This window comes from Delphinapterus leucas, chromosome 18 (assembly GCF_059928025.1).
Source record: "Delphinapterus leucas isolate spDelLeu-1000000601 "Yukka" chromosome 18, BTC_Dleu_Yukka2, whole genome shotgun sequence".
NCBI classification, from domain to species: Eukaryota; Metazoa; Chordata; class Mammalia; order Artiodactyla; family Monodontidae; genus Delphinapterus; species Delphinapterus leucas.
Window position 1 is genome coordinate 72,101,087 of NC_143146.1, and position 25,887 is coordinate 72,126,973.

General features: G+C 36.3%; 1 protein-coding gene across 7 annotated transcripts in view; it reads left to right on the forward strand.

Moving 5' to 3' along the window:
- The window catches only part of KATNAL1 (katanin catalytic subunit A1 like 1), a 90,867-nt gene that overhangs the window by 10,397 nt on the left and 54,583 nt on the right, over window positions 1-25,887 (forward strand). For all 7 annotated transcript variants that reach the window (XR_016388729.1, XR_016388728.1, XM_022574578.2 and 4 more), the window contains exons 2-4: window positions 274-446; window positions 2,262-2,422; window positions 20,970-21,138. Coding sequence is in view for 5 of the 7 variants with exons in the window: in XM_022574578.2 (XP_022430286.2) it covers window positions 285-446; window positions 2,262-2,422; window positions 20,970-21,138 (492 nt within the window). In the remaining 2 variants the exon portion in view is untranslated. The remainder of the gene's footprint in view (window positions 1-273; window positions 447-2,261; window positions 2,423-20,969; window positions 21,139-25,887) is intronic.

Here is a 25,887-nt window from a genome sequence, read left to right on the forward strand (position 1 = left end):
GTGTCTAATTTATGTACCTGTAACATAAATCGATAGTTCAGAGCTGTGTAATTTGTCTCCTTATTATCTCTTTGTGTGTTCTTTTGTGATCTCCTTTGTATTTCCAAAATTGGGAATTTTGTTCAGTATTATAAGATGCATTCAGATAACCTCAAAGAGTGAGAGAACCATTTTGACTTTCAAAGTAGTTTTAAGCAGATCTTTTAAATCATAATAAGAAATGCTTTAAAGTCAGTACTGAAAACTTAATAAAAAGTCATATTTTATGTTTAGGTCTCTGAAAGATGAATTTGGCTGAGATTTGTGACAATGCAAAGAAAGGAAGAGAATATGCACTTCTTGGAAATTATGACTCATCAATGGTATATTACCAGGGGGTGATACAGCAGATTCAGAGACATTGCCAGTCAGTCAGAGACCCAGCTGTCAAAGGCAAATGGCAGCAGGTAAGGTCACGTTCAAGTTTTCAGTGAATGAGGGCAGCGGTCTGTTATACTTGAAAGATAAGAGTTAGAAAATTAGTTTGAGATTTTTGTGAATAGCTCTTATTTGTCTGAATACTGAAATATATTTAAAATGTACTCTGAATAGTTTTCTGTCTTTCCCAGTTAATATTTTATATACTTTTGATAATATATTTTATGAGACATATTTTGAAGATATTTAATTCAAATTGAATCTACTTTTAATTCTTTTCCCTGATCAGTTGACTAATTGTGTGTGATTACAAATTTTTGAAATAAGGTATTTCTACTTGCCCTTTCCCCTTTCATTTTACATGTAATTTCGACTCATTTCATAAAACTTTTCCTTTAAGAAGATTTCCTCCTCTTTTGAAAGACTGCTTATAAATACAAAGGAGTCAGTAATCTAATAAAAAACACTAATATATTTGCTGTGTCTCTTGACTATACAACTTGGTTATATAATATTACAGTTAATAAAAACTTGAATTAGAATTTCCCCACTTACTCTTAAAACTTAAAATCCTTTTAAAATTAAAAGTACAAAGTCAGGCATTTCTTTGAAGTTTCATTTATGTGCTAATGCCTTTCAAGTGTTTCTTTTAAGTTTTCCACTGGTCAGAAATTGATGGTTTACTAAGTTTTCAGGGTAAATTTGGCTTATTTTCCAACTTAAGTGTTAACCAAATTATGTTGAGTGAAAACAATGCACTCGCTTTAGCTCAAGTTGAAATTTTTAGTTGTGTTCTAGCCTACATCCTAGCCCCAGGCAAGAGTTGTTTATTAATCTAGCATGGAAATATTTTTGACCTGTTCTTAATTGTGTTAAATAGTGACCATTTCTGTTCTGGTACTTCTACTATGTTTCTTTCTGTTAGGTTCTGAAATTTCATTTCTCTAAGTGTAGCCTATAATTGCATATATTAGTTGAATTTAGATTTTTCTTTGGTTCTGTGACTCCCTTATATGTTCCTTTCTATATATTATTTGAGATAAAGTTAAGGGAAAGTTTCTTACGCTCTGCTTTATAGGAAAGTGTGCTTTCTGGTTAAGAAAATTAAAATTGTTAAAATTAATTTATAAATGTAATTTTCAATCTATTACCTGCTTGTCTTTGAAAATTAGTTTGGGCTCAAAGTTTGAAAACATGAGAATTTCCACATAGTTGGTGCTCAGTGAAGGTTTTTAAATATGGGAAAAATCTTGCCTTTGAGCTCAAAATAAACTTTAGCCAGGACTTGAAAGATTTTAAACAAGGCGAAAAGAATTCAGACCTTGGTGAGGCAGAATTTAAATTGGAAATGGGTAGTTCTTAGTATCAATATTGCACAACTTCAGGCTTTCAGATGCTCACGACAGGCATTTCGTATTTTGTGATATTGGGGATAGGAAATGCTGATTTCCTATCAGCATTTTGGCTGACAATTTTTGAGGAAGCTATTTACAAATATATTAAAAGTATTTAGCATAACATTATAGATTTCTGGGAATGGTTAACTTCTTACTAACTTAGTTGCTTGTTTTAAATTGTCTTAATGGTCATCACATTCTTTGGTAGAAAGAATTTCTTCATGAAAGATATATAACAACTTGCACTAAGAAAAGATATATATTACATGTATGTCTTCAAGCCAATTCCTGGCCTCCTATGTAACTTTAAATAGTTGTTTTTTTAAACTATGTTTTAATTACCCATTTTGCATACTTTGAACAACATTAAGAAAACTAGAATTCTATAGCAATTCGTTATTTGCAATTTATATAAATATTTTGTAGCATAAAGGCTATTTTTTTAAGGTTCGGCAGGAATTATTGGAAGAATATGAACAAGTTAAAAGTATTGTCAGCACTTTGGAAAGTTTTAAAATCGACAAGCCCCCAGATTTCCCTGTGTCCTGTCAAGATGAACCATTTAGAGACCCTGCTGTTTGGCCGCCCCCTGTGCCTGCAGAACACAGGTAACTGGGACTTTACATTCTCTTTAGGTACTTCTGTAGTTAATTGGTATTCAGAGTGAAGAGAGTAAAGCTTTATTTGAACAAAGTATGAAAAACTGTTTTGGGGGGCATGTAAATTTAATACCTATTTATAATTTTCACACGTATGTTTACAGGGTTTGTATTTGATAAAGAACAGAAGTATATCATTTGTCATCTGTCTTGCTTTTGGAATGTTTTACTACTGTAATCAAAACAATAGCAATCTACTGCTAGTCCTAAATTTTAGTTTAACTGATAAATTTATCAGTTAAGCAGGTTCTTTTAGATTTCATAATGTCAGCATCAGAGCTTTTTTGCTTTAAAAGACTAACAACTTTAGATGAAATGGTGGACAAATTGGGTTCATCCGGTTGGGCATACAGCCAGTTTCCTGAATCTTAGTGTTGAAGGAACCTAACCTTTCCCTAAACGTTCCCTAACCTTTCCCTAAATTTGCCCTAAAGGGCAAATTCCCTAGTGTGTCAATAAGGCTTGAAGTTTATCTCCTTGATGCTCTGTCTGTGCATTATCTGCGTTAAACCTCTCTCTTCTTCTTCTTTGCTGTCTTCCTGTCTTTCCATGGTCTGTTCTTCCTCAAGGAATAACCACAGTCCCCATCTAAGCAACTCATATTCATTCTTCGAGTCTCAGCTAAACTGCTTGTCTTCTCTGCAGCCTTTTCTGGTTTCCCTCGCATAACAGTGTTCATCCTAGTTATGTTGTGTTTCTTTGTCTCTTGACAAGATTAGGAGTTTTGCAAGGGCAAGGACCATGGTTTTATTTACTCAAAACAAATAACAAATAGCAAACTTCCACTGCTCACACAGTGTTTGGCACATAGTAGGCATTCAGCCAACATTGAATGAGTAACTTCATTAATTCCACAAGTAAAGAAACTGAGGTTTGGGAGACCTTGACCTGTAAGTTAGGCTAGACCAGGAGCTGAGCTTAGGTCTTTCTGGCTTTCAGTCCCCTTTTTTGTGAAGTTGTATATTGTGGCCAGAGTGTTGCATCATAGAAAATAAATATCCCTTTGGTTAGTAGCTGTGATCGTGTATTTAGCTTGTTGATCTCTTAAAATTTCCTAAAAGCATTTAAAGAACTGTGAAATGTAGTTAATTTATTCCTTCAGGATTTTTTTCCACTGAGTTAGAGATAATTTTATGATTCCCATTATAAAAACACTAGATGATGATTCTTTTCTAAGGTCTACAGTAATATAGTGCTTTCCTCAGATGTAGCCACCCTCAGGTGTTTTGGATTAAGGTGACTGTTACCCCTCAAAAAGCACTGTTTCAAGAGTCTTAGGAAGTTCCAAAGTAAATATAATGGCATTTTGATGGATCAGACTTGAAAATTTTATGTATGTATAATAAATACCTTGTTTTTTCCTGAAAGTCATTAATTTAGAAATACATTTCTTGTTTAAAGCTAAAAGCTGACACTGTTTTTATTTAGATATAATTGACATAGCATTGTGTAAGTTTAAGGTGTACAGTCTGTTGATTTGATATATTTATATATTGTGATAGGATTATCACAGTAGCCTTAGCTAACACCTCTATCACGTTACATAGTTATCATTTCTTTTTCTGGTGGGAATTAAGATATAGTGTCTTAGCAACTCTGAAGTATGTGATGCAGTATTGTAGTGTTTAATCGCTGTGCTGTGCATTAGATTTCTGGGACTTATTTAACTACTGGTTGCAAGTTTGTACCGTTAAACACCATCTTCCCAACTCCCTGCCCCCACCCCCATCTCCCAGCCCCTGGTAACTACCCTTCAACTCCTGTTTTTACAAGTTTGGCTTTTTCAGATTCCACATATAAGTAACATGCATTAGTCCTTCTTTGTATGACTTAACTCACTTAGCATAATGCCTTCAGGGTTTATCCATGTTGTTGCAAATGGCAGGGTTTCCTTCTTTGTCATGGCTGAATAATATTCCACTGTAGTATATGTGTACCACATCATCTTTATCCTTTCACCTGTTAGTGGTCACTTACATTGTTTTCATATCTTGGTTATTGTAAATAAAGCTGCAGTCAATGTGGGAATGCATATATCTCTTCAGTATCCTGTTTTTATTTCTTTCGGTTATATACCCGGGAGTGGAATTGTTGGATCGTCTGGTAGTTCTATTTTTAATTTTCTGAGGAACTTAATACTCTTTTCCATAGTGGCTGAACCAGTTTTCATTCCCACCAACAGTGCACAAGGATTCCCTTCTTTCCACATCCTTGCCAACCCTTATCCCTTGTCTTCTTGATAATAGTCATTCCAACAGATGCGAGGTAACGTCTCATTGTTGTTTTGATTTGCGTTTCCCTGATGATTAGTAATGTTTAGCATAGTTTCATGTACATGTTGGTCATTTGGATGTCTTCTCTGGAAGACTGTCTGTTTAGTTCCTCTCCCCATTTTCTAATTGGGTTGTTGTTGTTATTGACTTGTATGAGCTCTTTATATATATTTACTTAACATTTTGGATATTAACCCCCTATCTGATTTATGGTTTGCAAATATTTTCTCCCATTTGGTAGGTTGCCTTTTTATTTATTTATTTTTATTGCTTCTTTTGCCATACAGGAGCTTTTTAGTTTGATGTAGTCCCATTTGTTGATTTTTGCTTTTGTTGCTTGTGCTTTTGGTGTCATCTAAAAAGATCATTACCAAGACCAATATCAAGGAGCTTCCTTCCTGTGTTTTCTTCTAGGGTTTTGCAGTATCGGGCCTTATGTTTTAAGTCTTTTAAATCCATTTCGAGTTCATTTTTGTGAGTGGTGTAAGACAAGGGTTCAAGTTCATTTTTTCCGCTGTGGTTATCCAGTTCTCTCAACAGGATTTGTTGAAGAGATTATCCTCTCCCCCATTGAGTGTTCTTGGCTCCCTTGTCACTATTATGTGACAGGGGTTTATTTCTGAGCTCTCTGTTCTGTTCCACTGGTCTATGTGTCTGTTTTTATACTGTTTTAATTACTATAGTTTTGTATCAATAGTGTAGTTTGAAATCAGGAAGTGTGATGCCTCTGGCTTTGTTCTTCTTTCTCATGATTGCTTTGGCTATTTTTGGTCTTTTGTGTTTCCATACAAATTTTAGGATTCTTCTTTCTAGTGCAGTGAAAAGCGCCGTTGGAAGTTTGACATGGATTGTGTTGAATCTGTAGATGGCTTTGTGTAGTATGGATATTTTAACAGTATTAATCTTCTGATCCATAAATGTAGGATATCTTTCCATTTGTTTGTGTTTTCTTCAGTTTCTTTCATTAAAGTCTGGTAGTTTTCACTGTACAGATCTTTCACTTGGTTAAATTTATTCCTAAGTACTTTATTGTTTTTGATGCCAATGTGAATGGGATAATTTTGTTTCTTTTTCAGATGTTTTGTTGTTAATGTATAGAGGCACAACTGATTTTTGTATGTTGATCTTACATCCTGCAACTTTAGTGAATTCATTGATTAGTTTCAAATGGTTTTTTGGTTGAGTCTTTAGGGTTTTCTATATTTAAGATCATACCATTTGCAAATAAAGACAATTTTGCTTATTCCTTTCCAATTTGGATGCCTTTAATTTCCTTGTTTTGCCTAATTACTCTAGCTAGGACTTCCAGTATTATGCTGAATAAGAGTGATGAGAGTGTGGGCATTCTTATCTTGTTGCTGTTCAAGAAGAGAAACGTTCAATTTTTCATTGTTGAGTATAATGTTAGCTGTTGTCGTATGTGGCCTTTATCATGCTGAGGTATGTTCCTTCAATTTGTTGAGGGTTTTTATCATGAAAGGGTGTCGTATTTTGTCAAATGCTTTTCTTCATCTATCGAGATGATAGTATGATTTTTATCTTTTATTCTGTTGATGTGGTGTATCATATTTATTGATTTGTATATGTTGAACCACCCTGGCATCCCAAGGATAAATCCCACTTGGTCATGTTGTATTTGAATTTGGTTTGCTAATATTGAATTTGGTTTGCTAATACTCTGTTGAGAATTTTTGCCTCCATATTCATTGAGGATATTGGTCTATAGTTTTCTTTTCTCATCGTGTCCTTATTTGGCTTTGGTATCAGAGAAATGCTGGCTTCATAAAATGAGTTTGGAAGTGTTCCCTCTTCCTCAGTTTTTTGGAAGAGTTTAAGAAGGATTGGCATTAATTCTTTTTTAAATGTTTGGTAGAATTCGCCAGTGAAGCCATCTGGTCCTGGGAATAATTTTCAGTATAGGAAGTACCTGTTCGTAATTGCTAGAGCACCATGATGTATTTCAGAAGGCAGTGGCCACAGATAATAACTCTAATATCTAATATCTGTGGCTCAGACTGAATGGAAAGTGTGGCTGGCATTTTCCCATTGATGAACACTTGCCTGAAAACTTCTTCTCATTAGAGAAACACCAGCGCAATTATTTCTTTTTCTTTGGCCTCCTGTAACTGCCCATAGCACAGATCTGACTTATTTTTATACTTGTTTTAATCGTTATTCTCAATGAAAGTGGAAGATGAATGGACCGGAATATGTTTCTCCAAACCTCCTTCCTCCATACTAAATTTTAAAAAAGTTTCCCTTGTGTGTAACCATTGTGTGTATTTTTTTTTTTTCTCTGTGGATCAGAAATCCTTAATAAAAGCAAATCTAAGACTGTATATTGCTTGGGGAAAAAAGATTCCCATTTCCACATATATCATCAACAACAATGGAAAAACACCCAGCAACTCCACAGGGTTCTACTAGTGAAGGAATTCTGTTTAATACCTTGAGTAGTATCATGGGATTAGCAGTTCTAAACTTTAAGAATAAAATCTTTACATAAGCAAATCCACAGATCCTTCACCAAGTAATAACATCATAGTGATACCTACGTAAGGCAGATGTTAATGAAGTCAACTTTACGCACGTTTGTAGCACAGAATGTGTGCATGAGCTGATAGAATAAGCAAATATTAAGATTGTAAGTTTAGAGTTAAAAGTTATGGGAGGTTAAAATTGTATAATTTTTTCCTTTTAAAATTTTGTTTCTTCTACAGGTCGTATAAAACAAAAGTAATAAAATTTCCACCTAGAGATAGTGAAAAGTGGATATAGTCCTTAGGTATTCTTGGTGTAATGGGAAGACAATTGACTGGAGCCCACGAGATCTGAGTTTGAATTCTACTTCTGACACCTCTTTGCTTTATGACCTTGTGCAAGTTATTTAACCTGTAAACATTAGCTTCACTGTCTGTAAAATGGGGATGTCTACCTCATGGAATTAATTAAGGAAATTTAATGTTTAGGACAGTAACTGGCATGTAATAAGTGAAGTGAATCATCAACTCTGAAGTAAAAGACTACAGCGTTCTTTCAGATAAATAGTAAGAGACTAACAGAGTTTTAAAAATGACATAGCCTCATTTGTGAAATTCCCTAAGGAATTTTTTTTCCTTCCTGTACATTCTATATAAATCCTTAGTTTTCTGAAACATTTTGAATAACTCTGGCAGAGAGAATATGGTTTTTTCAATGTCCAAGTCTCATGAAGTGGGCAGTCTTTTTTTTTTTTTTGCGGTACGCGGGCCTCTCACTGTTGTGGCCTCTCCCGTTGCGGAGCACAGGCTCCGGACGCGCAGGCTCAGCGGCCATGGCTCACGAGCCCAGCCGCTCCGCGGCACGTGGGATCCCCCCGGACCGGGTCACAAACCCGTGTCCCCTGCATCGGCAAGCGGACTCTCAACCACTGCTCCACCAGGGAAGCCCGTGGGCAGTCATTTTTAGGAAGAGCATGATAACTAGTTATCGGTCAATTTATGTTTTACAAGCACTATCTTATTTAAACGTACAGTGATCCTCTGAAGTAGCTACTTGTATCGTGTACCCATATTACTATTGCTGATCTATTGTTATGAATAAATCGTATGAAGCTGTCATTTTGGATCCTACGATTCATTCATATGAATCGTATGAAGCTGAGGAAATTGAAGCTTACAAAGTTTGTTATTTTCCCAAAGTCATCTGAACAAGAAAGTGGCAGAGCCAGGATTTGAACCCAGATCTCCTCAACTTCAGGAGTCTTATTTATATCCACTCTGCCATGTTACTTTGCTACACATACTTGGTGGTATCTATGGGTCTATTTTGATATTTATCTATATATCCTAATATATAGTATATAGTTCTGTTAACCACTTGATTAAATTCTTACTAGAGGTGGTAGGAGAATAAAGAAGCTGAAAATGCTTGATGAAATAAATAATGTAATTAAAAAAATTTCTCTTTGAGAATACCACACAGAAATTGTAGTGTAGGCCAGTCGGAAAGTATAATTTACCTTGTCTTGTACAAAATGTTTCCGGGACGCATCTGTTGGGTTTATTGTTAGCCACTAGTTTGGTAGCCCTGCTTGTGGGTCTGCCTTTTCACCTCATGGACTTTAACACAGAACTTCTCCTCTCTCCCTGTTACGGTACGGTGAGGTAATGTCCATTACCACTGGTGGTTTTCCACATTGTTTGAAGTTATACCTTATATGTCACGTGTCCTCTGGGTTTAATCATGATCCTGTTTACCAGCAGCTGCTTGGATAAATCAGAACAACCTTTTAAAGTGAATTAGATTTATTGCCTTAAGTATGAGGAAATTGAGCTACAAAAGTAGGATTATAATGGGAGGTTCTGGCAATATGAGAATTAAACTCCAAAGAGATGAAGCCTCCAGATCATTCTTAGTATCCTAAGTTAAAAGGTATCTTGTATTAATTAAATTATTTTATAATATTTTCCATGTAAATTTATTAAGCACATTCTCTTTAATGAGGCCATTTAAAAATGATCTCTGCTGGTGAGACCTGAGGCCATGAAACTAAGATTTTCTGTATTGGAACAGTATTTGACATAGATTATATTCAATAAAGTATTCTTTATTTAACTTAAAGAATAAATGTGTTAGGTCTTTTAAAGTTACATCTTTTGAGAGATATGGCAGTAGCAACAGGATACACAAGCCTGAAAACAATCATTTGGCTTATCCCATACAGGTTGAAAAAGAGAACTCTGCTAGGCTCTCTAACGTTATTTCATCTGGAACCAAGGGAAACGCCATAGAGTGTTCCTGTATACAGATAGGATGATTGATTTTTTATCAAATGTGTGCTATTCTGTAGCATTTCAGCAAAGAAGAAATTCTTGTTGACTTGGTATTAAAATTGTTGCTTTATGTTCTCTTTGGGTACCCTAATAGATTAAGTAACTGCTCGCATATTAAATCCCAGTTTGCACCGGGAAAAGATCAGTTAAGGCCAAGGTCAAGTACCAATAGACAGTAAACTGCCCTCTCATCCTTACTGGTATCTCACCCAGGCTCTGGGAAATTTTCCTGGGATTGGGAGGTAGGAGAGCAAGCTTTTGTATCAGTTCCACCACTAATTGAGTGGTCCTCCAAGTTAATTTCACTTCTCTGTGCCTCACTTTTCACCTCTGTAAAATGTACATCATGATGAGATTGTTTTGTAAAATTGTTTTAAAGTCTTAGGAAGAAAAACACTATTATTGCTCTATCCAACGTATATTTTATGAGCATTCATCATATACTCAACTTTATTTTTGGCCCTGTGGAAAGTATAAAGGTAATAAAAAAAAAAACCAGCACAGACCTTGGCCTCCAGAAACCATCAGAAAAATAATCCAGACGTTGTGGAAAGCTTAACCTAGGATGCTGGCACCTATTGTATACCAAGTACTATGCTGGGTGCCAGTACTATGGTGGGGATACGGTGGGATGCAGAAGCAGATACAGTCCCTGCCTTCCTGAGCTTACAGTCTTGTAAAATGGGTGTGAGAGCCATTACTGAGGTAGAATGGACTGGATTTGGTGATTAATGATATAAGAGAATGAGAGAATTGGAGCAGGTAATTAAATATCTAGATGATGCTGTTGGATAGGAATTGGAAGTGAGAACCAGAGTTTAAGAGAGATTGGGATTAGTAGCAGTTACTTAGGAATCATCAGCAAGTATGGAATTTTAAGAAAGAAATTTTAAGGTCATTCTTCACGCGGTGGAGTAGGTTATTGCTGAGTACGATTGGCAGGTTGAGATTATGCTCATTTCTAAACACTCTGGAGTCATATTCTCTTCCAGAATTCTGTTTCTGGAGTGTGGGATGGACTCTGTATTTAGACTATGGGAAGAATTAGGTAGCAGTGCTGATTAACCACAGTCACTGACATTTAGTGAGGAGTTTTGAACTGTGAACCAGGTACTATGCTAATAAACTCTCTACATGGTTTTCTTCTTGGTCTTCACAACCACCCTCTAAAATAGGTACTATTAATATCATCCCTATTTTTTTTCGGAAGAAATTGAAGCTTAAAGATTCTAAGCAACTTTATCAAATGTTGCATGTAGGTTAAGCAAGATAAGGATTGAGAACTGGATTGGATTTAGCAACATGGAGCTCACCGGTGACCATGATGAGTGGTTTTGGTGGAACGGTGGAGAATAATGGAGTGGGTTCAGAGAATGGGAAGAGAGGAATTGAAAACAATGAATGCGTGCAGTTCTTTCAGCGAGTCTTGTTGAAAAGGGGAGCATAGAAACTTGAGTGGTAGTTGGGGAAGTGGAATCAAAATTTGTTGTTGTTTCCGAGACTTTTGTGTGCTGATGAGAATGCTGCAGCAGAAAGGGGAAGATTGACGATGCCTGGGAGAAAGAGGCGCTACTGGAGCAATGTCCCTGAGGAGACAGGAGGAGGCAGAATCCAGTGTACAGGTGGGGCGGGTGCAGGATAGCTGATTCAGAGTAGCTGGAGGGAAGGCAGTTAGTTATAAAGGCTGTGGACGCAGAGAAGTGGGCAGATGTGGAGGTGAGCGCTTGTGGAGGTTCTCTCCTGATTATTTCGATGAGGGAAGAAAAGCAAGCAAGATCATCTGAGAGTGAGGGTGGGGTGCAGGTGTTTTCCAGGGTTTAAATTCTCACCTAAAGTGTCCCAAGAGGAGATGCCCATTCCATTTGGCTATTTTATTTCTTTTATGTAAGTTTTCTAGGAAGCATTTGTCTTATTTTGCAGAACTCAGTAGTCATTCATTTGAAATCTTATTTTGGAATCCTAGGTATTTATTACAATGAGTGCCTAAAAACTTGGTATTTCTATCGTTTTTTTTTTTATGTTACAGAAAAGACAACTGAAAGATAGAAATTTTAATTCATTAGAGATAAACTAAGGAATGGGAACAAGATAGTGGTAAGTCAGAATGAAATCATAACGCATCAGTTTTGTTTTTCTTGAAAGAAATATTTGCCTTGCTGCACTTTACCACTGTTTTCTCCCTTCTTCTTTCCTCTGGCAAACTGCTGTGATGTGTACTTTCCCTGTGTTGCCGTTCACTGCTTCTCTTTCCTTAATGAGTAGAAATCCTGGATCTCTATTCATTGCAGTATGGGACTGACTTCTTGAAGACAGCTTCCTAATTTAAAATGGAATATGCCAAATTCTCAAGAGTTAAGGTGTTTAACTTTTGTAACAGTTGATAGTATTTACCATCTTTCTTCTTTTGGCTTCTGTTACACTGTACTATTCTTTTTTCCTTCCTCTTTTTTTTTTTTTTTCCTAACTGTGGCCCCTTCTTCTCTTATCTCCTCCTCTTGTTGTTCCCTAGTGCTGTCCCTCTGCTCGTTCTATATTCACTTCAGCTCCTTATATCCAGCCCCACTCTCTCTCTGCTTTGCAGATGACACTAGCGATAGGAGGATTGTGCCTTCTGGTTTGCATGAGCAGTCTAATTGTCGTTTGTAGATAACGTCTCTTTTCTCTCTCATTGTTTTTATGATTTTATTTTTTGTCTTGGTGTTACATAGTTTCACTACAGGTTATCTGAATATGGATTTATTTTTATTTAACACTACTTAAGACTTGTGTTTCTTTTGTTTCAAATTCTTTTTTATGCTTTTAACCATTTTAAACATTCATTTTTATAGTTCATAACTGATAGTTCTATTATCAAAAGTTATTTGGAGCCTTGTCTTTTTGGTTATTTCTGATGGCTCTTGTTTGTGGTAAAGTTGAGAGTGTCCCTTCAAGGTTTGAATCATTCTAATATGTGGCTTGTTTAGGGGGATGTCACTCCTCAGAGGGTCTGTGTTGGGTTCAGCCAGGTGCCTTCAGGATGTCACCTGCCTGGACCACTTTTAGGTAAATTTCTTCACTTAAGGGAGTATAAAACTAAATCCCAAGTCACACGAGTGCAGGCCCTGGTTACTGTTTCTAGGGGAGACTTGTACCTTACTCCACACATAGAACATAGGCTCAGATGGACAGACGTACTTGTTTCTTCCATGTGCGTGTTTAAAGTCTGCCCTTTGAGAGTCCTGGCTTCACTTGCCAGTCTCAGTTCAGCTTTGACATTTGTAGGCCTCAGGCCTTGTCGCAGGCCTCACTTTGTGCTCATTAAATCTCAAACCCTTAGGTGGCTGAGACCTGGAAACCCTCAAGGACTGCCATGCCGTCAGCTGTATTTTATTTATTTTTTGACTGTTAGGTATTTCTCTTATCTTCTGGTAAGATCACCTATATATAAACAGGATATTTGTTACATTTTATCCAGAAATTTTTTTTAATGTTACAGAAAAGAAAACTGAAAGATAGAAAATTCAGTTCATTAGAGATAAACTGTATCTATATATTTATCATAAGTTCTTGAGGGCCTTATCCTCCAGTTTGTTGTTTTTGAGGACTTTTATTTATAGTTTAGTTGGGAACTCGTCTTCAGCAAGGCTTTAGTTGCAGGATTTATATGTGGATAGAAAGGGATGTCCAATATAATACATAAAATATGTATATATTTTTAGCTAAACTATAAGCTTCTTGAATGCATAGACTATATCATATGTTTTTGTATTCCAGTGTTTTGAAAATCAGTAGAATATTTTCAGAACTTGACTATAAACTAGACAAAGAACTATGAGATATTTAAAGTTCAACTGATAGTATTTTAATATAATCTGTAAAAGTTGTGTAGTCCCGATACTCTGAAAGAGTGCCATTGTCCATCTAGTTTTAAGGTCTTTAGAGTTAGACATAAGATAAATTAAATATTTTAAGTTTTTCAAGTTCAGAGGTCTTTAGAGTTAAATGGAAAAGGCACGGGCCTATCTTTAGATCCAAAGAAGAGCAAGGTAAAATTAAATAATCAACCTGCCTGGGAGTAGTGGCATCCTACCATTAGACGAAATAATTAGTAATGTTATCGTCCCCTTCCCCTACCTTAGAAGTGATAAAATGACTGGCTTAGCAACTTTAAATAAGGATCAGTATGTCCCATCAGAGTCTCTGACAAGAATCTCGCCCCTGTTCTTGCTGAAATACCTAGTTGTGGGTAACATCAAAATGCTAAGAGGGCAGCCCCCGTGATATTAAATGGGACTGTATAATATTTGGTGTGAGAAGTATGTCTGCAGCTCCAGATCTCATACCAGCTGAAATTTTTGGCTAAATATTACCTTGGTTAACTTGGATAATTGTCTTCTGTAGTGGGTAAGCATCTTTCAACTCCAGTGACATTTAGAATTAAGAGTAGAAATGTCTAAGAGACTCAAAACTGTAATAGTAGTATTTTTTGTTAAGGGATATGTACATATTTATTTATTATTTTTATGTACTTGTAATTTAAGACAATATGGCTAATGAGGGTGATAAGCATGCAATTCCAATTTTAAGTGTATTATGGAATAATTTAGATCTGTGATTTTACATGAAAATTTATGTTAAGTACTTTTGGGGAACATTTAGGAGAAATTAGGCTTACCTCATTTATAAGTTTAACTTACTAAGTTTATGAAAGTATTTATATGTAAGTTATGCTTTGTTAAGTAAGACAATTGAAGAACTAAGAAGGAAATAAAATATATTACATTTATAAACGTATGTTAAAAATTTTAGTGGCATTTAATTAGCCAGGTTTGTAAATGGCATCAAGCATTATTCAAAAACCTCTTAAAAGTGACTTCTAAAATCTGCTACTCTTGTACATAAAAAAAGATTTGTAAGTGAATCTAAAAGCTTTAAGGACTAACTGAATTTTTGCAGTTTTAACTTTAATAAATTGAATATTTAAAAAATCAAAGTAAACCTTTGAAGAGATTTTTTTGCACAAAAAGTACCTTTGAGGATATAAAACAACTCGTATCAGCATGGCTTATAGTACTCCATGTGTTTCTGAGTGTGATTGATTTGCTTGTTAGATAGTGAGGGAAGACTTAATCCAGTATACAAAAAAGCCTTTTCTATTACGTAGTGTAGTATCTTGCATTCATCAAAAGTTCAGATATTTGTTGAAAAATTAATATTTTGAACTGACTCTGGAATATATCATACTAAAATATTTGTTTATAATTTTCTGATAGCAAATAACTAAAATTTCTAAAGTTCTTTTTAGAACTGGAACTTATTAAAGGTTAAGTTCTATGGAGTCACGTGATTTATGAAGAGGCACCACTGCACTTCAGTAGGGAAAGGTGGGTCTTGTCAGTAAATGCTTCTGGGTTAATTGAATGTCCATGTGGTGAGGAAAATCTTAACCCCTTACCTCACATCATATAGAAAAACTAATTTGAAATAGATCACCACCTAAAATGTAAAAAGGTAATAAAATAAAACTTCCAGAAGAAAACATGGAAGGGATATTATCATCTTCTTGGGATAGCAAAGATTTATTAAACTGGACAATAAAGCATTAAAGATAAAAGATCAGTAAGTCAGAATTCTAAAATTATGAACTTCTTTTCATCAAAAGATGCACCATTAAGACAAGCCATATACTGGTAGAAAGTAAAAAAAAAAAGGAAAGCCATATACTGGTAGAAGATGTTTGCAAAGCATATGTATGACAAAGGACTTGTGTCCAGAATATATAAAGAACAACGATCAATAAATCAATAAGAAAAAGTCAGGCAACCCAGTTGAAAAAAAATGGACTAAAGACTGGAACAGATACTATACAAAAGAAGATATTCACATGGCTAATAAGCATCTTGTTGAAAAGGTGTTTAACATCTGTAGCCATTCAAGAAAGGCAAGGTAGAACCACAATGAGACACCATTACACCCCACCCCACCCCCAGAATGACTAGGGTGGGACAACTGGCACTCTCGTACATGGCTGTTGGGAGTGTAGAATGGCATCACTACTCTGGAATACCGTTGGCTATATTTACTAAAGCTAATCTTACATACACTTTATGATGCAGCTATTCTGCTCCTGGGTACAGATCCCAAAGAAATGAATGCTTCTGTTTACCATGAGGATAATTCCCATATTCATAGAGGCTTTAATAATAAACAGAAAACAGCTCAGGTGTCCATTCATAGAATTGATAAATTGTATATTTATGCAATAGAATACTCCACAGCAGTGAAGAAAGATAAACGGCTATATACAGGAACATGGACGAATTTCACAGGTAATGTTGAAAGAGTATGTACTATAGGATTCCATTTTATGAAACTAGAACAGGCAAACCTAATCTATGATAGAAAGGTCAAAATAGTGGTTACCTTTACCAGCTGATATTTACTAACAGGGGCCATGGAAAAACTTTCTGGGGTATTGGGAAATGCTCTTTGTTCTACTAGTGGTTATACAGTACCAAAATTTATTGAGTTGTATACCTAATATATGTACATTTTACTGAATATATGGTATACCTCAATGAAAAATAGATTTAAAAAGTTCTGTTAAGTATTAATCATCCCCATTTACAGAGGAAGAATATGAGGCTTGTAGATGTTACGTGATACGCTCATATAATCAGTAATTGGTGGACCTGGGAGTAGGAAGGCACCCAGGGTTTAGGATTCTAAATCTAATGCTAACTCCGGATCACCATGCTGTTTCTCTGTGAAGGGAGGAATCGTGTTTGCAACGTTTTTATGTCAACAGCCAGTGTAGTTCCTGTCCTTATTAGATAAACATATATTTTCTGATTTGAAAAAATAGCAGTCATATATTTGATGAGAGTGGACATTAAAATTCTTAATCATTGGACTTCCCTGGCAGGCCAGTAGCTAAGACACTGCACTCCCAATGCAAGGGGCCCGGGTTCAATCTCTGGTCTGGGAACTTGATCCCGCATGCCACAACTAAAGATCCTGCATGCTGCAACTAAAAAGATGCGGCAATGAAGATCCCACGTGCCGCAACTAAGACCTGAGGCAGCCAAATAAATATTAAAAAAAAAATTCTTAATCGTTAATTTCAAATAATAAGTCCTCTAATTTCTGTTTAAGCTTTGCTTTCTTGCCTCCTGATTTCTTACCAAGTAATTTCTCTTGGACTCAAAGTCTCATATATTGACCCCAAGTCCTTATAGTAAAAATATCAGTATGACCTACTTGGAACTCGTGTTTTTTTTCATTAGCTACGGAGAGGTATGTTTTCCTGTTTAATTCATATAGATTAATGTCATAGCAAAGTAAGATTATTTTTCTTCCTTTTCCAGAAGTTTCAGTAATTTGATTTATGTTCTTGGGCATATATAGGACCTGTTCCAAATTTCTTTTTCTTATACTAGAATTCTAACAATGTATGAACAAACAGATATAACCAAAGAATTTAGAATAATCATGAAACAGAAAGCTGGAAGAAATAGAAAGAGCTGAATAGATGGGAATCTTAAGAAGGTGCCTGTATAGCAATTGGAGAAAATTGTGATAGTATCTTTGACCCTGTTTCTAAATATGGTGTGGAATGAAGGCATCTTCAGAAGAGGTCTCTTCCCCTTTGACTTCTGGAACCCTGGATGCGTGGTGCTGTCTGACAGACAGTTCTGTTTCTGTTGCCCAATCTTTTATGTAGATTTGCCAGGCAGTAATACAGTAGGTTCAACTGAGGATGTGTACTCTGAGCCCACATCACTACCACATGTGTGTTTCTAGAACATGCCAAAAACTTTGTAGCAACCCTATAATGAAATTATTCTTAGGTGCTCAAGTAATTTAATTAGTGCTATTGTTATATTCATCATATTTAAAGTTTATTAACTACCAAGTAACTAATATGAATAATAAAATTTATGTAAGGAATAAGGAGTTATAATACAGTAGGATCTATGTACCCACCATGGAGTTTAAGATAAAGAACATTAGCGTTACATTGAAGGCCCCCTGTGAGCTCCTCTGCATCCTGTTCCCTCCCCTCCTCTTTCAGAGTTAGCCACTGTCCTGGATTTGGGGTTTATCATTCCTTTGCCTTTCTTTATACTTTTAGCACATACATTTTAATCTCCACACAGTATCTTGTTTTGCTTAGAATCATACTGTATGTGTTCTTTGAACTTACTTTTTCACTCAACATTGTGGTCCTGAGATTGATCTATTATTATTGCATGTGGCTGTAATTCATGTTCACGTGAATATAGTATCCCATTATGTGAATGTATAATAATTTATGCATCTGTTCTGATACTGGACCTTTGGGTTGTTTCCAGGTGTTTACTATTACAAGCAGTGCTGTAAGAACATTTACATATAATATTGATATTTAATATTGCTTAGAAAGGGAATATTGGCTTTTGGAGGAAGTCAGGCTTATTTGCATATGACAGGGTAAGGCATCTTTCTTCCCATTCCTGTGGGGAAATATCCTCCAGTAGGAGAACTGAGCTCAGTGTAGACATGCTACTCTTTTATCTGCAGATTTCCAGTTATTCTCTGTATTTGAAATGCTGTAAGCTAGCAGGTGTCAGCCTGTGTTTGACCATTGGGGCAGAGGCTGACGATGCTGTGCAACCCTACTAATAAAGTGTCTTTTTAAAAAGAGACCAGTAAAAGAAGCCCTGAGACTTATTTTTTACAGCCTGGAAGCTGTCACTGGGTCCTTAAATTGAAGCATGCCATTGGGCAGTGATGCCCTAATGGAGGAAGAAGTACAGAACAGAGTCAAGGGTGTCCTTTGGGAAGCTGACAGTCTGTTTCGAATGTACTATCAAACTGCGGTGAGATGGAACTGAAGACCTGCAAAGCACAGGCACACTTCCTGTGAGGCGTGGGACTTGCCACAAATGCCACATCTGGCCTCTTGAGCAGTTTCCTTCAGACCGTTTATGAGCCCGTCAGAATACTGAGTGGCAGGACAAGGTCAGCAGCAGCAAACACCTGGAGTGCAGCCTGTGAACGAGCTTTGACATAATTCTCGCAGCGCAGCTTTACTGAACTGGCTGTGTGTGCAATGTGGACTGCAAGCAGGACTCCTCAGTGACCGCTAAATAGCAAGCTGAGGTGGGAAAGCACAAGCTGAGGAGGCAGAAGAAATGTTTCCAGAGTCCCTGCAGTTCACCCCTCCTCAGCGAGGCCACCGAGCAGCCTGGCACGCAGCTGTAAAGGATGGGCTTGCTGTGTGAGCAAGAGCTTCGGGCTGGCTGTGCCTCCAGAAAGCAGGACCACAAACAATGACAGACTATTTAAATAGCGGGCGCAGCTGCTAGCAGAAGGGCAGACTTGACGTGTGTTCTGTGTGGAAGAGATTGTCAGTCGCTTTTTATTGTCTTTGGCCAGGAATCCAATTCAGGAAAGACATTATACGTACACAGATATATATATATATATATATATATAAAACAGTAAAGTTCTGCTCTACTACTTTACACCTCTTCATCAAAACCAAACAGAGGGCTTCTCTGGTGGCGCAGTGGTTGAGAGTCCGCTTGCCTGTGCAGGGGACGCGGGTTCGTGCCCTGGTCCGGGAAGATTCCACATGCCGCGGAGCAGCTGGGCCCGTGCGTCCGGAGCCTGTGCTCCGCAGTGGGACAGGCCACAGCAGTGAGAGGCCCGCATACCGCAAAAAAAACCCCAAAACAAAACAGAAATTCGTTCAAAAAACAATGGTTGCAGTGAAATACTAGGAATAGAGCAACATAACATTTTTAGTTTTTTAGTCTTTACCAGTCTCATTACATTTTTACCTTATTGACAGAATACTTAAAACACTAATAATGCGCTAGAACCAAAAACATAATAATACCTTTAAATTTGAGAATGCCTTATAACTATTTCACTATACACGATTTTCAAGTTCCTTTCCTGTAGATTTTTTCCCCACAAGATTGCTTATTCATCTTTGTCTCCTCCTAGGGCCTAGCACAGTAGAGGGTATATACCTCCTAACAGGTGTGGGTGTTCAGTAAATAACTGTTTAACTGGATTGGACTCCAAGGATTCAGATGTCAGTGTATGGTAACCTAGTAGAAAGACATACACTTTTCACCAGCCCCTCTCATCCTCAGCACTTTCATGTAGCGGTCTAATTCCAGTAGTCTGAAGATGCTGCAATATGTTAACTATTTTTTACCTTGAGTTTTCAACCTTCCTGGCTTTTCATCCATTTTCCTGTTTTCCTGAGTTCATTGAGTAATACACATGTGAGACTTTTTCTGATACCAGGAAGAGAAACTCCGTGATGAGTTAGATGAATTAAAAGCATGAAGCTGGAAAAGGGATAAGAATAGATTTTGGCACATGGGTGGAAAAGGAACACACATATGGGATGTGAAGGGCTGCAAATACAGGCAGAGCTGTAAAGACAGTAAAGGTAGGAAAACAGAGGCAGAGGCAGGTCAGGGAGGAAGAACTAAAAGCGTAGACACAAAGTGATGGAGTCTCCCCCAACACCCAGAGAGAGGCAAATAAATACTGTTCTGAGAAGCCCCATAATTTCACTATTTGAAGAAGACATGTTTCACATTACATTAGACAAAATATGCCACTTTGTAAGCATAATTATATTTATGTACTTTATCAAAATTCTTTTTAAAAATTGCTGTATAATTGACATGTATTACATTAGTTTCAGGTGTACAACATAATGATTCAATATTTGTGTATATTGTGAAATGATCACCACCATAAATAGAATTAACATCCTTTGCCACATATAGTTATCAAAATTCTTGATTCCCATTTGGGGGCCTGTATAATTTGAATGATCCTCTGATTTTTGACACCCTCAAAGCATGAGTAATATTTTTACACATAAACTTTGCACATAAATTAAGAAGATTTCATTAAACCCTGCTGTTTGTAATTTGATGAATGAAATGGTTTTTCCAACATGGAGGCAGAGAAAATCATTTTGGTTGTAAAGGATAAACTAGTAAGCTATGCAAATAAATATATTTTGAATTCTTGTCCTTTCAGCTTTTAATAATTTTTTTTTAAAGTTACTTATTTGGCTTAGGACAGTAATGAACAAAGGAATTGATTTTCTGTTAACACTATTAAGATTATTAGATAGGAATAGTCTGTATTGCCCTCTATTGGTGAGTGTTATTTTTGACAAAATAATTGCTGCTGTATGTGTCATTTATATGTATTTAATGTTTGTATCAACCAGTATACTTTATAGAAAAGCACTTTAAAAACTGACCTAATAGTTGTAGCCGTGAATTGGCAAAAGGGGGAAAAATTGACCTTGTGTGCTTATTGATTTAATAGTTTTATTGACTAATGTAGTATTGAAATACTTTTGCCTTTGATTAATTTTAATTTTATGTATTTATTTTTTGTCAGAGCTCCACCTCAGATAAGGCGTCCCAATCGAGAAGTAAGACCTCTGAGGAAAGAAATGCCAGGAGGAGGAGCCCGGGGACCTGTAGGCCGAGCACATCCTATATCAAAGAGTGAAAAACCCTCTACAAGTAGGGACAAGGATTGTAGAGCAAGAGGGAGAGATGACAAGGCAAGACTACCTCTTTGTAACCCACTCACTTTAAGCCCGTGATGTTTGTTGCTTATTATACTTTTAGTGGGCTTTTCAGAGGACCCTGGTTTTGACATGGAAGAGATTTTTTTAAAAACTTTGAATCAAAAACCTATGCAGTCTTTGCATTTTGAAGGCCATTCTGCACTGTCAGTAACCTCAGAGGTGTATATATTTCTTAATACACACACACAGAAATCTTAAGTAAAATGGAGCTTTTCATTCTTTGAATTTCAAAATTGTATTAAATATCATCACAATTCTGATAATTAAAGATAAAAAATGACAAAATTAAATAGGAAATAATTTTGAATCTTAAATAGTAGTCCACGTTCACTTAGAGGAGGATGAGGAGGTAGTTTGAATTTTCTTTTTTTCCCACCCCCCTGCGGCTTTCCCCCTTGGTGTCCATACGTTTGTTCTCTATATCTGTGTCTCAACTTCTGCCCTGCAAACAGGTTCATCTGTACCATTTTTCTAGGTTCCACATACATGCGTTAATATACGATATTTGTTTTTCTCTTTCTGACTTACTTCACTCTGTATGACAGTCTCTAAATCCATCCACGTCTCAACAAATGACCTAATTTCATTCCTTTAATGGCTGAGTAATATTCCATTGTATATATGTACCACATCTTCTTTATCCATTCCTCTGTCGATGGGCATTTAGGTTGCTTCCATGACCTGGCTATTGTAAATAGGACTGCAGTGAACATTGGGGTGCATGTGTCTTTTTGAATTATGGTTCTCTCTGGGTATATGCCCAGTAGTGGGATTGCTGGACCACATGGTAATTCTATTTTTAGTTTTTTAAGGAACCTCCATACTGTTCTCCATAGTGGCTGTATCAATTTACATTCCCACCAACAGTGCAAGAGGGTTCCTTTTCTCCACGCCCTCTCCAGCATTTGTTGTTTGTAGATTTTCTGATGATGCCCATTCTAACTGGTGTGAGGTGATACCTCATTGTAGTTTTGATTTGCATTTCTCTAATAATTAGTGATGTTGAGCAGCTTTTCATGTGCTTCTTGGCCATCTGTATGTCTTCTTTGGAGAAATGTCTGTTTAGGTCTTCTGCCCATTGTTTGATTGGGTTGTTTATTTCTTTAATATTGAGCTGCATGAGCTGTTTATATATTTTGGAGATTAATCCTTTGTCCGTTGATGCGTTTGCGAATATTTTCTCCCATTCTGAGGGTTGTCTTTTCGTCTTGTTTATGGTTTCCTTTGCTGTGCAAAAGCTTTGAAGTTTCATTAGGTCCCATTTGTTTATTTTTGTTTTTATTTCCATTACTCTAGGAGGTGGATCAAAAAAGATCTTGCTGTGATTTATGTCAAAGAGTGTTCTTCCTATGTTTTCCTCTAAGAGTTTTATAGTGTCTGGTCTTAGATTTAGGTCTCGAATCCATTTTGAGTTTATTTTTGTGTATGGTGTTAGGGAGTGTTCTAATTTCATTCTTTTAACATGTAGCTGTCCAGTTTTCCCAGCACCACTTATTGAAGAGGCTGTCTTTTCTCCATTGTATATCTTTGCCTCCTTTGTCGTGGATTAGTTGACCATACGTGCGTGGGTTTATCTCTGGGCTGTCTATCTTGTTCCATTGATCTATGTTTCTGATTTTGTGCCAGTACCATATTGTCTGGATTACTGTAGCTTTGTAGTATAGTCTGAAGTCAGGGAGTCTCATTCCTCCAGCTCCATTTTTTCCCCTCAAGACTGCTTTGGCTATTCGGGGTCTTTTGTGTCTCCATACAAATTTTGAGATGATTTGTTCTAGTTCCGTAAAAAATGCCATTGGTAATTTGATATGGATTGCATTGAATCTGTAGATTGCTTTGGGTAATATAGTCATTTTCACAATATTGATTTTTCCAATCCAAGAACATGGTATATCTCTCCATCTGTTTGTATCATCTTTAATTTCTTTCATCAGTGTCTTATAGGTTTCTGCATACAGGTCTTTTGTGTCCCTAGGTAGATTTATTCCTAGATATTTTATTCTTTTTGTTGCAGTGGTAAATGGGAGTGTTTCCATAATTTCCCTTTCAGATTTTTCATCATTGTTGTATAGGAATGCAAGAGATTTCTGTGCATTAATTTTGTATCCTGCAACTTTACCAAATTCATTGATTAGCTCTAGTAGTTTTCTGGTGGCATTTTTAGGATTCTCTGTGTATAGTATCATGTAATCTGCAAACATTGACAGTTTTACTTCTTCTTTTCCAATTTGTATTTCTTTTATTTCTTTTTCTTCTCTGATTGCTGTGGCTAGGACTTCCAAATCTATGTTGAATAATAGTGGTGACGGTGGACATCCTTGTCTCATTCCTGATCTTAGAGGAAATGCTTTCAGTTTTTCACCATTGAGAATGATGTTGGCCGTGGGTTTGTCATATATGGCCTTTATTATGTTGAGGTAGGTTCCTTCTTTGCCCACTTCTTGGAGAGTTTTTATCATAAATGGGTGTTGAATTTTGTCAAAAGCTTTTTCTGCATCTATTGAGGTGATCATATGGTTTTTATTCTTCAATTTGTTAATATGGTGTATCACATTGATTGATTTGCATATATTGAAGAATCCTTGCATCCCTGGGATAAATCCCACTTGATCATGGTGTATGATCCTTTTAATGTGTTGTTGGATTCTGTTTGCTAGTATTCTGTTGAGGATTTTTGCATCTATATTCATCAGTGATATTGGTCTGTAATTTTCTTTTTTTGTAGTATCTTTGTCTGGTTTTGGTATCAGGGTGATGGTGGCCTCATAGAATGAGTTTGGAGTGTTCCTTCCTCTGTAATTTTTTGGAAGAGTTTGAGAAGGATAGGTGTTAGCTCTTCTCTAAATGTTTGATAGAATTCACCTGTGAAGCCATCTGGTCCTGGACTTCTGTTTGTTGGAAGATTTTTAATCACAGTTTCAATTTCATTACTTGTGATTGGTCTGTTCATATTTTCTGTTTTCTTCTGGTTCAGTCTTGGAAGGTTATACCTGTCTAAGAATTTGTCCATTTCTTCCAGGTTGTCCATTTTATTGGCATAGAGTTGCTTGTAGTAGTCTCTTAGGATGCTTTGTATTTCTGTGGTGTCTGTTGTAACTTCTCCTTTTTCATTTCTAATTTTATTGATTTGAGTCCTCTCCCACTTTTTCTTGATGAGTCTGGCTAATGGTTTATCAATTTTGTTTATCTTCTCAAAGAACCAGCTTTTAGCTTTATTGATCTTTGCTCTTGTTTTCTTTGTTTCTATTTCATTTATTTCTGCTCTGATCTTTATGATTTCTTTCCTTCTGCTAACTTTGGGTTTTGTTTGTTCTTCTTTCTCTAGTTCCTTTAGGTGTAAGGTTAGATTGTTTATTTGAGATTTTTCTTGTTTCTTGAGGTAGACCTGTATGACTATAAACTTCCTTCTTAGAACTGCTTTTGCTGCATCTCATAGGTTTTGGATCATCGTGTTTTCATTGTCATTTGTCTCTAGGTATTTTTTGATTTCCTCTTTGATTTCTTCAGTGATCTCTTGGTTATTTAGTAACGTATTGTTTAGCCTCCATGTGTAGGTGTGTTTTACATTTTTTTCCCTGTAATTCATTTCTAATCTCATAGTGTTGTGGTCAGAAAAGATGCTTGATATGATTTCAATTTTCTTAAATTTACTGAGGCTTGTTTTGTGACCCAGGATGTGATCTATCCTGGAGAATGTTCCATGCGCACTTGAGAAGGAAGTGTAATCTGCTGTTTTTGGATGGAATGTCCTATCAGTTAAATCTATCTGGTCTATTGTATCATTTAAAGCTTCTGTTTCCTTATTTATTTTCATTATGGATAATCTGTCCATTGGTGCAAGTGAGGTGTTAAAGTCCCCCACTATTATTGTGTTACTGTCGATTTCCTCTTTTATAGCTGTTAGCAGTTGCCTTATGTATTGAGGTTCTCCTATGCTGGGTGCATACATATTTATAATTGTTATATCTTCTTCTTGGAATGATCATTATGTAGTGTCCTTCCTTGTCTCTTGTAACATTCTTTATTTTAAAGTCTATTTTATCTGATATGAGTATTGCTACTCCAGCTTTCTTTAGATTTCTGTTTGCCTGGAATATCTTTTTCTGTCTCCTCACTTTCAGTCTGTATGTGTCCCTAGGTCTGAAGTGGGTCTCTTGTAGACAGCATATATATGGATCTTGTTTTTGCATCCATTCAGCAAGCCTCTGTCTTTTGGTTGGAACATTTAATCCATTCACGTTTAAGGTAATTATCGATATGTATGTTCCTGTGACCATTTTCTTAATGGTTTTGTTTTTGTGGATCCTTTTCTTCTCTTGTGTTTCCCACTTAGAGCAGTTCCTTTAGCATTTGTTGTAGAGCTGGTTTGGTGGTGCTGAATTCTCTTAGCCTTTGCTTGTCTGTAAAGCTTTTGATTTCTCCATTGAATCTGAATGAGATCCTTGCTGGGAAGAGTAATCTTGGTTGTAGGTTCTTCCCTTTCATCACTTTAAGTATATCATGCCACTCCCTTCTGGCTTGTAGAGTTTCTGCTGAGAAATCAGCTGTTAACCTTATGGGAGTTCCCTTGTATGTTATTTGTCGTTTTTCCTTTGCTGCTTTCAATAATTTTTCTTTGTCTTTAATTTTTGCCAGTTTGATTGCTATGTGTCTTGGCGTGTTTCTCCTTGGGTTTATCCTGTATAGGACTCGCTGTGCTTCCTGGACTTGGGTGGCTATTTCCTT